Source organism: Ptychodera flava, chromosome 12 (genome assembly GCF_041260155.1).
Source record: "Ptychodera flava strain L36383 chromosome 12, AS_Pfla_20210202, whole genome shotgun sequence".
NCBI classification, from domain to species: Eukaryota; Metazoa; Hemichordata; class Enteropneusta; family Ptychoderidae; genus Ptychodera; species Ptychodera flava.
Window position 1 is genome coordinate 13,690,384 of NC_091939.1, and position 14,057 is coordinate 13,704,440.

At 38.8% G+C, this 14,057-nt stretch overlaps 1 protein-coding gene across 1 annotated transcript; it reads left to right on the forward strand.

Moving 5' to 3' along the window:
• The first annotated feature begins 6,662 nt into the window (after positions 1–6,662).
• LOC139145141 (structure-specific endonuclease subunit slx1-like) lies at positions 6,663–13,554 on the forward strand. Its single transcript, XM_070716113.1, has 5 exons — positions 6,663–6,935; positions 7,609–7,660; positions 8,925–9,302; positions 10,249–10,440; positions 12,151–13,554. Exons 1-5 carry the CDS (start codon positions 6,760–6,762, stop codon positions 12,202–12,204), a joined length of 852 nt encoding a protein of 283 aa, XP_070572214.1. The 5' UTR covers positions 6,663–6,759; the 3' UTR covers positions 12,205–13,554.
• Positions 13,555–14,057: the final 503 nt, after the last annotated feature.

The window sequence follows — 14,057 nt, forward strand, 5'->3', positions numbered from 1 at the left end:
TAAAGGGTTAGGAATGCGATTAACGTCTGAAAATTTCGATTAAAAGTCAAATAAAAGCGTTTATCTTCAAATTTGGGCCCGGGAAAACGTGTGGGTTGTCAGATGTACACATGTTCCGTCAGAGTGTTTCCGTTTAAAGATAGTGTTCCCTAACCGGTAGGAATCGTTTCTCGGAAAACATCCTGAGAGTTTTCAGCCTGGCATCCATGCTCGGCTAAGTTTTTGAAGACAGTCACGGTACTAGTCTTTCATAGTACAATGGAGGATAAATCCCTTGAGGACGCTCCTAAGCTCCGGATCTTCGGCCTTGGTGTGAAAAGTTTGAATTACTTTATTTTCCAAGGGCGCTACTTCTAATAGCCCTTTCCCGGTTATCCCATGATGCATTGCTGTATTGATTTTGTTTGTACAACGGATTGTCATACAAGAATGACATAAATTTGTAATGCCAAAAATTGCCTCGTGTATTTTGTGTCCACTGGCGACGAAAGTATATGTCAGGGTACAACTTGCCATGGTGTGTAACATACCCCACGTATACCCTACGGCGAAATAAAAACAGTTCTATGAGTAATGAACGCTTTAAATACCCCAGACTAGTTTCAAGTCTGTGGCATATAAATACTATTGTGGCAGGGCACATTTAGAAGCAGGTTCTAATTTGTGTGATGAGAAAGTTACTGTGCAGAGAGTGAAACGACGCGACACTGTCTCTCCTTTGATGTGTAACAACGAACTAACTTTATTGCGTGAAAAGAGGCGCGAAAGTCACCTCAACTTGTCAATCAACTTGAACAACTTGTACCATTGTCTCAACTCAGTCAGAGGTATTTTTGCGTCCCGACAACTATAAACATAAATTGAAGGAATGAACTTCAGCAGATGCACGCTAGGTGGTAGGCTTGCGCTTTGATCGTTGGATGAATGCCTTGGTCCACAGTATAAACTGGTGCCGAGAAAAGCCAGGCAACTTGAGGGCAGTATATGTATGGCCGAGAGCGCATTGCATCATGGAACCGGTAACGCTGTTACAACGCAACGTAATATCAAGTTTCGTCATTGATATTAAGAGCAGAATTATCTTGTGTACATATAATTCATGGTGGCAACCATGATCATGAAGGATAAAATTTTTAGGCAGCATTGAATTCGCTAACAACGCTCTGCTATATATAAATAAATTAATATATATATATATATATATATATATATATATATATATATATATATATATATATATATATATATATATATATATATATATATATATATATATGATAGCTGCAATAATTAATTGTAGCCTTTGTTGGCCGTGGGGATTTGGCCTCTCTGTCGTGCGGCTCAAGCGATGCATCGATGGAATAGCCGATGTACGTACTACGTGTCCCCCCGACACTCAGGCAAAAAAAGACAATAAATTGTGCAGTTCCGATAACATGGTTTTCAAAAATAAGGTAGGTGGTCGGCATGATTTTTTCCGAAATGAAAGAATGACAAAGTTAGCCCAAAGCTTCTGATTTATAAATTGAAACATTATGGTTAGAGTGGTACAGTTTTAAACTGGTTGAACTCGTACTTGACCAATAGATTTCAACAGGTTCTTGTGAATGGATGTTCGTCGTCATGGAGCCCGGTAACTTCTGGTGTTTCGCAGGGGTCACTACTTTGTCCCTTGCTCTTTGTGATGTTTATTATTGATATGGGTTCAGTGTGTAGACATTCTTATGTTCTATGTACACTGATGGTGCCAAAATTTACAAAATAATTAATTCAAGGGATGACTGCACGCTGTTACACGAGGATATCACACGACTAAATGAGTGGTGTTTCACGTGGAAAATAACTGTAGATAACAGAAAGTGTTCAGTCATCTCGTTCAAACCTTATTGCCTTTCACTACTCATTAAATAATACCCACCTAGAAAGAGTTGATAAAATTAAGGATCTGGGGGTAATCTTTTCTAGGGATTTGAGTTTTTCTGCGCATGTCTCATCGGTAAAGCTTTTTGCATGCTTGGTTTTATTAAGCTCAGTTGTACTATATTTTCTAACATCAACTCCTTCAATTCACTGTACATAGCTTATGTTATATGTGAGAAGTGTTTTAGAATATGCATCTGAAGTGTGGTCTCCTGGCAAAAACAGCAACAGGACAAAATAGAGCGAGTACAAATGGAATATCCTTTGTTTCAAAACAAAGCATTCTTACAACCGAAATAATTATGAAGAATTGTGCCAGCGTTTTAACCTCTCCTCTTTATCATCGGAGACGAGTTTTAGATACTGATTGGTCTGTGTTCATTGACAACCATTCCCTTGAAGAATCTACAGAAGCTATCACATGTTACCTTAATTTCTGTAAAGATATGCTACTAGAGAAAAAGGTGATTAAAGTCTATGGAAATAAAGTCTATGGAAATAATAAACCATGGGTTACTTCCACATTTGCCGAAGGAAAAGGCAGCTGCATTCACAGAAGGAAGAGTTTGTGATGGAAAAGTTCCTCAAAAGAAGTTGAAACAAGAAATACGCACTTGCAAAAACTGGTATAAAACAAAAATCGAATATCAGTTCCAGTCGGGTGATATGAGGAAAGCATGGCATGGCCTTACTGTTCTTTCCTGTAAGCAAGAAAAGACAAATCGAAAGGTGAAATTGAAAGAACTCAACACACCTCTAAATCAAATAAATGACTTTTTCTGTCGTTTTGACAAGCATAATTTCGAACAACAACAAGAGAATGCTAGAAACACTGTTATAAGTAGACTAGAACATTCAGATATACCACAGATAACTGAGGAACATGTTAATTCAACATTTAAGAGCATTAATCCCAGAAAAACGCAGGGTCCAGACAATATATCTGGCAGACTCCTTCGGCACTGCTATTTAGAATTGGCTGGTATCTTCACAACCCTTTTCAATTGGTCCATTTCTACACATAGTATTCCAACTCTGTGGAAAACATCAGTTATTTCACCTATTCCAAAACACAACAATCCTGTGTAACTAAATGCCATTAAATATATCAGCAGCAACCTGTGTAGTCTGAAATAAAAGCAAATCAACATGGTTGAGTGACTGACTCCGTTTGCCTGTAATTTGCTGTAGGGCCGTGTAAAGAAAACACTTTGTTTGCCGTCCTTGGATATTTGAAAAAACCTACCAGCCAGCCAGCAAAAAAAAACACTAACAAGACACTAACAAAACACAACATAGATCAACTGCGGCTACATTACGCAGCCTCGTTTTCATAATACGTTTCGGAACTAATCACGATGAATGACTCTGACGTCACTGTGACTCATGCAATGACGAATTATTGGCAAATCAGAGAGTAGTATTGGATGAGCTTTGGAGATGTGTGATTGTACTGAGACACACATCGCTTGTAGCTACATCCTCAAGACTCAGAAGCTTAAGGTGGCCAGCCTTCCCTGGCTGAATCTTGTTCGCGTCCAAAGGCTCAAGGGTTGCTTTGCGTACTGAATTACGAAGTGCAGGTGTGATATCCCTCAACTTCAAGTCAAGGTGTGTGCTGCGCTCGCTCCCGCGTTGGTTTGCCTAGTTTATTTGTTCATCATTTATTCGTGTGTTCATGTGGAAGCGTGACCTGACCCGACCCTGTTAAATCTTTGAACGATACACTTCCTAGTGTAGAACTAGCAGGGTCACGACTTTGGGATTTATGATGGTACAACGAAACTATAGTCTCGGTTGTGATGCATAACCTTTCAGTGTATCATCGATGATTCACTGTATTCCCGGGCTGTATTCGTACCATTCGCACCTGTCTTGAAAGGTTGTTCAGTCGGCATGGAAGCTTCATCAGGTGCGTCTAATTCGTCTGCGGACGGGAAAACCGTCACGCCGATCGCAAAAGAGGACGCCGAAACAGTGGGTTCGATCGTTGAGCATGTTGACCTGATCACTCGACAGTTTTCCAATCCGGAGGTCAGCGATGTTGTCTTGAAGGTTGGCGAGTCGTCCTTCCAGTGCAACAAATTTTTCCTAGCGATGTACAGCGAGGTTTTTAAAACCATGTTGATGGACGGAAAGTGGGACGATTCTCAGAAATGTGAAATTACGCTGGAGGAAGACGAGGACTGCGTTGCTGTTTTCGGCGATTTCTTGAAGTACACGTACTCGGGTAGAATTACGCTGACCACCGACACGACGCTGCCCATTTTAGTCCTGGCGGACAAGTACGACGTGCAGGTGCTGAAGAAGGCGTGCGAGGACTACATAAAGAGACATGTGAAAACGGGTGGCAACACTAGGAGCGCTATAAAATGGCTGAGTAAGGCCCGAAACTATAATTTGGACTCACTCAGCAACCAGTGCCTCGAGGTTATCGGATTGAAGCTACAGGAAGTTTTCGACAAATTTCACAGCGATTGGCTCGCGTTCGAATTTGATGTTGTCTCGCAAATATTGCAGAACTCCAATACGGGCGTCAACGATGAACTGACGGTGTTCAGACAGATAGAGAAATGGTTGGTGAGTGAAATTCGCGTCGAAAATTTAGATGAGAATATTGCAAAACTCGGTCCCCTGATTCGGTTCTCCCAAATGACGCCTTTACAACTGCACGAAGTTGAAACATCAGACCTAGTCGGCAGATCAGGCTCGCATTTGACGGAATACATCAGCGAGGCGTACAAGTTCCACCTCCTGAACAAGCAACTGGGAATCTTCAACGCAGAAAAATTCTCAATGCGAATCTACTTCAATCAGATAGACAGTGCCACCCTTCGCACAGTCAAGTGGAAAACCTTGCCTTCCAGAGAGCGGGGCCAGGCAAAGTATAACTGTGTCGTAGCATCTCCAAGTGGTGCGAAGATGGATTCATGGGGACTCGAAGTTTTCCAGCAAAGTCCTCCCAAGACCGGTGGGAACGACGACTCTTTCCCGAAACGTAACGTCATTTTCCTGCTGTATCCGAACCGAGCTCACGTGGCGAAGAATTACAAAGCGAGGGTTGTGTTGATCGACGGCCGTCCAAATAATGGCGACGGCTATCAGGCATATCGATGCGAGGTTTTCGATGGCCGTTTGGATGGGGACGTCTCCACCACGAGTTATCCATATCTTAAAAGTATAATTACCGTGGCTATAGATGATGTCATTCTCAGAGATGAACTACAATTTATGGTTGAAATTCAGATAAGATAGTAATATGGCCGTCAATCTCTGGTTTTTATTATGGCAATTTCACAATGAAATAATGAATAAGCTTATGAAATGTTCTGTATGTGTAAATAAATTTGTGGATTTACGCGCACAATCCAAGAAACATATCGAGCTAAAGTTATAACTGTGGCACTGTTCGATTTTGTTATCGTATCATCATGATTGAACTTGACACGGCTTATCGAAGCATTCGTCGACGTCTATGATAAAAGCCTTGGCTATAGCATAAGGCAAATGATTCTTCCAACCATGTGAAACTACTGCAGTTAGGTTGGAGTGAAAGGCTATTTGTGAAAGAGAGGAGAAAGTTGTGAATTCGTAACCTTAATTCGCTTTTGTTATCGCCAAATCCATCCATGTTTTTTTAATGATCAAGTTGTGGACATTTACTGGTAGGTACTCTTAATTTTAGCAGAGTACAGTGTAGTGTCGTGTGACGATTTGTGTCTCTTGTTTTATACCTGAACATGGCACCCGCACTTCTATCTATGTCGCCAATTAATATATGCCTACGAACGATGGTCAAGGGCGAAACATCAGCATTGATGCTGATTTACAACATTGTGTTGTTTTGTACCTGTACGCTTTTTCATTCTGAGGCTGTTTCTAGAGCAAGTCATGCCCCGTCATCCGATCCGACATATAATGTTTACCGATGAAGTAAAAATATGCAAGGTGCATCATTAAATAAAGATACTGACGCAATGATTCTTGTGTCCGCATGCATCATTTGCCGAGCTCATCAGCCAACAAATGTTCCATAATAGTTTCCACAATACAATGTATAATACGATGACAAAAACTAGATGTAATCACAGTCCCTCATGGGCTATTCAGCTCTGGGACTATTCGCCCCATAGACGAGTGTACATAAGCGAGAAACAACCCACTCGTCTATGGGGCGAATAGTCCCAGAGCTGAATAGCCCACGAGGGACTGTGATGTAATATTTGATTCACATGGCTATGAAAAACAGCAACAATCAGTTTAATTAATTTTTGCCTTGATGCTGAGCATGGGTCATTGCTTCAGAGTCCATGGTCATGTCTATGTAAAAGAGATAGTTGACACGTTTTAATGATATTCAAAAGTCTAGCTTGCAAACGTTCACAGACGAATAGCAGTCAGTGCACGTTTAAATAGTCGGCTTCTCGTCCAGTCGAAAACGAAAGACTTTAAAGAAGGGAAAGAGGGAAAAAAGCAAAATAACCGCCGATATCAGATAGTACGCGTGTTCTGATTTGTCTGTTATTCAGGATATGAATTAAAATAAACTTTTTTTCGAGCTTTTCCAAATATCATTTCTGTCTGTGACGTAATGAGGCTGTTCATGTTCGAATTTCAAATCAAAGGTTGTATTTGTGGGTGTGGCACGCTATAATGAAAGGGCGTATAGGGAGTTCCAGACAATTTCTCGGTAAGCTAGTTGGTCATACTGAGGGCGCACTATTTAATTGTAGGTCATCCCGGGAGGTCATCTCACTGCAGATCTATCGATCTATCTGACCATCGTCCGTTTCGGCGCAGTGCAAGAAATTTCAGTCAAGTTCAATAGCACTACGCTTTATGATGGTTGTAGAAATAGAAAACTTTTACGGTTGTTATCTCTTGTTGTGCACGAATGTAAAGTTCAAAGGTCGCACATATATCGGATACACCGTTGATCCAAAGAGACGGATCACTCAACATAACAAAGGGGCAAAATTTGGAGGAGCGTACAGAACAAGCGGTAAGGGACCATGGTAAGTATGCAGTCGTGACGTCATCTAGAACGTGATCCCCTTTTACCGTCAGAATAAGGGTCAAGTTTTTGGAAAGGGTGATTGTCATGATGGACCAACCCTGTCATATTCTACGCCGTGAGTGATCGTACATTCAAACTCACCTTCTCACTACGCCCTCTCGAGCCAAAATGAGGAGCGACGATACTTACAAGATAATGGCACATGGAATCTATTTGAACATTCTGAACAAGGTGCATCATTGTTTTCTTCGATATTCTTACCACTCAAAGACAAGTGATAAAATGTTATGTTATAATTCATTAAAAAGGGTGAAATTACAAAAACCAAAATCATGCTACGGTACAGTTATATACTTGCTCCAAGGTCCCTCCACAAAAGGAGGGACCGTGCTTGCTCCAAGTTTGTGGGCATAAAGTATCAAAACAAAATATATCAAATAATATATCAAAATATATCAAAACATATAATAAATTGACTGACTGAACATCAGTAGACTGTCGCACTAAGTGGTAGGCTTTGCGTGATTGTGGGGTGAACGCCTTGGGCTTGGCAAGCCAGTAACTCAGCTGCCGAGAAAAGCCAAGTGACTTTGGGCCAGTCTAGTACAGTTATTATTATTAGCTGCGATGCCCATTGATAAAATAGTTTTTTCTTTCCGTATTGAATCCAGGGAAATGGTTCTAATTATTCACGGCTTTCCAAGTGATATTTCAGCTTTGAGGGTAAGTTACGATGATATAAACAAGACTGAAGTTCAAGTAGGCAGTGACAAAAATAACAACAAGGTTACATTTCTGTATTTGTGTGCTCATGGAGCTAGAAACAGACGTTTCTAGCTCCATGGTGTACTTTACTAACAGCACTCAAGTTTCACTGACCTGTGATGGTGAATTGTATCTTTTCAACATATTCTGTAGTTCTTCAAAGGAAAACAGCAGTAACTTTAGATGACATATTATTCATATTGTTATTGCAAACAAGTACAGTTTGCAAACGTAACATTCTGTGTAAAATGTGCACAAAGGAATTCTATTCCTGACAAAAATCAAGTCGTCGACGATAAAATTTAACATTACGGTACACTTGTACAACAAGCAGTGTTAAAAAGAAGAATACAAGGCAGTTTGACTTGATTTTGGAAGTAGCAAAAGAAATTGTTTCACAAACAAGACAAGACAAGACAATAGATGGAAATTGCATGTACTTCATAGGTTACAGCTTGTGGAGTTTTAAAATCTATCATGCGCACCAATCAAATGTGCCAGTTCGAAAATCAAACACAGTAACATACCGATGTACAGACAACAAGAGAAAGATGTTGATGAATAGTTTGGATATGGATAGATAATGGTTAGCTTGATAATGGTAATCTTTCTTATAGTAAGCTTGATAATGGGTAGTTAGCCAGATAATTGATGGTTAGCTAGATAATGGATGGTTAGCTAGATAATGGGTAGTTAGCCAGATAATTGATGGTTAGCTAGATAATGGATGGTTAGCTAGATAATGGTCAGCTTTGTGCAAAGGGTAACAGGCTGTTCATGTGATGGAATGTTTTATGTGAAACCTGTTCTTGATACAGCTCTCGTAACCCTTTGAGCACCAAAGTCTATTTTTGTCCCCTTTATAAAATAAACCCCGGTCAATTTTTTCATATTTTTGCTAAAATTTGAGAAAAAACTGTAGCCAATGAAATGTGATTTCCATTTGGTACAAAATAAAAATGCATAAAAATTGGTAAAACCTTGCACTAAAATTTTAGCGGGAAAAAATTACAGCGCTCGAAGAGTTGAATTCCCCAATGAGGTTAGATTTTTCAAGTAAAACAGAACAATTGGACAAAATATTAGATGTTTCTTGAGGACATTGGCTATTCCAATTGTCGTAATTAATAATAGTCGGTGGTATGGTATACCAAACTTGAGCAACATTGTAAATATGAGCAGATTAAGGTATGTACCAACATTTTTTCTAAACTATTTACAGTTTGAGTGGGCCTGGCAGCACCCACACAAATCTAGAAGGCTGCGTCAGCTGACAGGAAAGCAGAAGAAAGAAACACGTTTCCAGTACTACATCCGAATAATGTGCAATATGCTGCGAGTTGGTCCGTGGAATCGTTTGCCACTGACGATCCAATGGCTGAAGCAAGAATACAGTGTTGAGTTTGACCCGTCGTTGTCACCACCAACACACATGCCAGTAGCATATGGACCTGTCAAGAGCATTAAACCAAAGAAAAAGAAGCTACAGGGCTCACAAAGTCAAGCAAGCACATCTGTAGATGACGAGGGTGATGACCTCCTGGCACCTTTGACCCAAAGGTCAACCAAAAGATGCACAGTCTGTGTGCAACGTCTGAAGGTATTTTGCCAGACATGATTAACATATTATTAAACTGTAAAGCTACATAAATTATACTCATATTTCTGAGTTGATATATTTGTAAAGATTTTCAACATCATTTATAAATGAAGACTCAGGACTGTCAACTTTTTATGTGACTTTGATGTCGCTAGTTTGTATATGTTTAAATATTCTATTGTACTGTAACCTTTAAGTTTAACATGATAATAATATCTGGACAAAGACTGTGTTGTTGGTAATTCATGCCTTCTTGTCAGACAACCGGCCAGTGCTCATTCTGAATTTCACAAACAGGCTAGCAAACTACAAAGCCAAAATGGTAAAAATTACTGGCTCGTATCAGCAGTCTAGTCAGGACATGACTGATTCTGTGTATGAGAAATATTACAGATAACTGTACCAGATATAATGATTCCCTTGAACTCTTGCATGTTACTGCAATGAAACAATTTTCAGTTGATCCTAAAATTTATTTAGACTAGCTTTTATTGCTTTAGAATTAGAATAACTTTATTGTCCATATGATAGAAATCATGTGACTCTGTTATAACTGACCAGAAATGCACATCATGATGGTGTGTAGTGACTGTACAGAAGATTTGAAATTCACTTGGCAAGACTTATGAAGACTTGGCCTACACTTTATGATTTTGCAAATCAACATAATCCTAGGGGGTCCAGTTGCTCAAAAAAGCTGTAGGATGGCCCCTCCAAAAATAAAACAACCAACAATAAACAAACCAAAATACAAAACACAAATAGAAGAAACCAAACTTGTCTTCATTTCGAAGCTTCCCAGTTTTCTGCAGGTACACCTTTCACTTCAACCATAACAGCAGTAGCTGTGTGTACTTGATGTCCTAGTTGCATGTATGCAATGTCTAAAATCTAGACACTTGTGAAACTTTAACTCTGCAATGGTTTGTTTTACCGTTTCACACAGAAAACAGATGAAACTATGGCTTGTGTGCATCCACACTGTGCCATGGTCAGTCACATGGCCTGTCTGGCACAGAAATTCCTCAAGAATTCCGACTATCTGGTACCAGTGGACGGGAAGTGTCCAAGTTGTAGGAATGTTGTACTCTGGGGAGACTTAGTGAAGAAGAAGCATGGTTGCTATGGCAACTTGGAGGTACTTTCCTTCTAAAATTGTTTTAGCACAGATATCACTTTCTCACTCAGAGGTCAGTAATGTTGACACATGTATTCAATGGCAGCACTGACTTGGACCATGGGCACTTGAGAAAAAAAACATTCTCAGGCGTCTATGCATCAACTAAGGAGCTGGCCAGAGTCATAAGTGACTGTTAGGTCTAGTGCATCATCTGTTCTTTGCAACTCAAGGGAGCATCTTGCGTACTTTGGTTGATGTAGAAGAAGGATTAAATTGTTTTGGTGATTTCAATTTTGTCATTTCATTAACACAAGCCTTGAGTTATCTGCATAAACAGATAAAAATATAAACAAATAAATACATTAATTGATTTTTTAATTAGCAAAATATTGTTTCCCAGTTTCATTCTAGTTTTCAAAAGATTTTAATGGAGCTATTTGAGGGTAAAGCAAATTTACAGCTTAAGGTAAAGGGCGACGAATTCGGACGCGCACACCGCTTTAGAACGTTTCTGCGCAGATTTAACTCCAGCCTGCCGCAAATGGGTTATTTTGTAGCGCATGTATTTAACATCACCTGTCATTGTTGAAATTGCGATTTTACCTAATTTTTTGACCCAGTGTCTTAGAAATACATGTGACCTATAACCTTGTCATATTTTGACCCCCTAGGAAGCTGGTTTTTATTCAATATGAGCGAAAATTAACATTTCTCTCCCATTTATATGGCGCAAATTACCCATTCACCTGGAGATATTGTAAAAGTAGCGTGGTGACACCCTTTTATTTAAAGTGTAAACTAAATGGTATTATGTCAGGAGTTTTTATTCGCAAAATTTGGTCAAAATGACACCATTCAAAGCGACAGGAAGAAAGTTTGAAAATTATGTAGTGATATAATTTCGATATCGTCATGTTGTAATCGATACTTATGTTAAAATTTCTTCACAAACATCATGAAAACTATACATTCGATAGATATGGATCTTAAGTCTTGGTATTTATTAAAATTAACTCATTTGCTAAGCGTTTTATAATTGCTTTCTTTAGTTTAAGTGAATTATATCATTTTTATTTATTTCTAACGACGCCATTTTAACGTCCGTTTCCATGGAAACGAGCGCAGTGACCCCATTTTTTATTTCATTTTTGCACTTGCACAACTTCCAAGAATATTTGTGCAAAGTTTCAAGAAAATGACACCACAACTTAATTTTGACGCAATTCGTAGTACTTCACCTTAATCCTCTTTCCACCATGCTCCACAGACAAACCATAGAAATAAATACCACTTGGGAGAAAGAGGGTTAAATTACACCATACCTCATTTCAAATGCTGTGCATAGAGAAATTGCAACTGGCAGTGTTATTGTGACATATTGACACAATGTTAAGACTAGAATTTATTGTTCAAAGTGCGAAAATGACGAGTGGATTTTAGCCTAACTTGACAGATTAAGTTTAAAATGAACTAGGATATTTTGATTCTTCCTTTTCTCATCATACACAATTTTACATAATTTGATAATGATAAACAAAATGTTTGAAGACTTACCTCTTTTCATGTCTGTCTGATGTTTTTTGAAGTTTTTCTCGAGGGTCCATGCTTTAATACAGCATCAAATTCTTTGTAAATATTGTTATAGACTGTCAAGTGAAAATCTGAATGTAGAACTCGTGCTTTCAAACAAAAAGGATGACCTGATGTTTCTTATGTGAAATCTTTCAGAGTGACTCCCAGGAACTTGATGGTGAGCACTGGACAGAAGACCTCCGTGTATGAGATGGTTACCATTGTGAATCAAAGATTAGCATCCTTGTTCGTTTGATCATGTGTTTTAGAAGTTCTTTGTAGCATGAACTTGGAAATTTTGCCTTCTAAATGCATAGCAAGGAACACTGTGATGATGCTGGGCTCTGGTGTTGTTCGTATATCTGCACTTCTTCAGATACGCAGGACAAATTTGCATCAGCAATAATACAGAATTTGATGCTTGCCTTGCGCTGAGAGCACATATACAATCACTCCTTGTCATGATTTGCCAGCAGAAATTTTGTTGTGAGAAATGGTTTAATTTCAAAACTGTTATCATTTAATTCCTCATGAGGTATTTATCCCAGACTAAGGGAAAAAAAAAATTGATGATCCCTGTGCAATAAATGTGGTGAATACATGTCACCTGGTTGATTACATATTCTTGAATCTTTGTCGTTTCCATGACACAGTTTATTCAAAAGCTATGTAAAGTGGTGGTCAAGGATCACAGGCTTTCAGATTAGGATCTACTCTGTCTAATCAGACACGGATTTGCTTAAGTGCTGTCTACACAAATTTACCGCAACCATTTGTCACTATTGGTGCACGTGAAAGAAATGGGATACTGCATACTTTATGTTGGGTATGGAATACTGAAAATCCAACGCGGCACTACGAGTGCAACCTCAAGAAAGTGGATTTTTATATGACTGAAATTGTACTTGTCTTACTTCTTCAGACTGAAACTCTGCATCTTATTTGATCTGAAAGTACCTGTTTCAGAGTAAGATATTGATAATGATCCGATGCCTACGACATGAAAAACACTGAGAAACAGAAAAAAAAAATGCATATCTTTTCAATTCTCTGTCTCACTATGGCAGTCTGAAAATGTTGATTTGCGCCAATACCGGTATAAGGTAATGAATGATTCTCACAAATTTGCACAAACATGATCATGGCACCGGATCAACATAAAAAAAAGTAGCACTTTTACGTGACACAAAGCAATACTTAAAATATTATTTTTGTACAAAGATTTTGTGACACTGTATCATTTGGTCATAGCATGGTTATAACCGCTACTACTCTAGCTGACTGTTGTTCACATCTGTTTACAGAACTAACACGGGTTAGGATAAAATATACACTTGGAGAGTCATGCTGTGGTTTGCACAACCATTTGATTTGACGGCGATTTTCAATGTACAAGCAATTGTTTCTCGTCTAATTTTGAAACAAAATCGACAAAAATTGTGTGTACAGAGTGTCATATTTCAAAACCATGCACTGTACTCTAGTGTTGATGTATTTACAATGATGACAATATTAGTTTTTGTAACATTTTACAGCCAATAATAAAAGCAAAACTTGAAATGCTAGAATTTCTTGAGTTATCTTCCAGGTGTTGCTCGTTTGGAGGCATCTTGGATGAGTGTCACTTCCATGTTGCTCTCTTTTTTATCCCATCTGCCCCTTCAAGTTGGAGCGCGCCTCGGGGACAGATATTCGTACTCTGAAATTTCTACAATTCTTTTTTTGATCTACCACTCGTGGGGGCTCATTTTAAAGCTCTTTGAGAAAGAAAAACGTTCACTGTGTTAGTTTTTCGAAAATCCAAAATTTAATTTTCCCCATAGAGTTAACACAGGAATGGTGGCCATTTTTAATTTCAAATATCACAAAATGTTGAATTATTTGTTTTGCTAGTACCAAACATTGCACAGTGACGCTTGATTTTTATTGTTGATTTGGTAAGAGAATGGTTGACAGTTTCATTCAGGAAAGTTTTAGCAACGTTTAAGTCTTTCACTTTCGAGGCGCATACTACCTTAAGCAGTTGAGTAATGGAATTACATTGAAGCAAAATGGAGCGCACT

What these genes read in the sequence shown, in the direction of transcription:
- LOC139145141 (XM_070716113.1), top strand. Translation starts at nt 6,760, where the DNA reads ATGATGGTTGTAGAAATAGAAAACTTTTACGGTTGTTATCTCTTGTTG. An exon ending in ACAAGCGGTAAGGGACCATG is followed by an intron (nt 6,936 to 7,608) that starts GTAAGTATGCAG and finishes TATTGAATCCAG; the next exon opens with GGAAATGGTTCTAATTATTC. An exon ending in GTTGCTATGGCAACTTGGAG is followed by an intron (nt 10,441 to 12,150) that starts GTACTTTCCTTC and finishes GAAATCTTTCAG; the next exon opens with AGTGACTCCCAGGAACTTGA.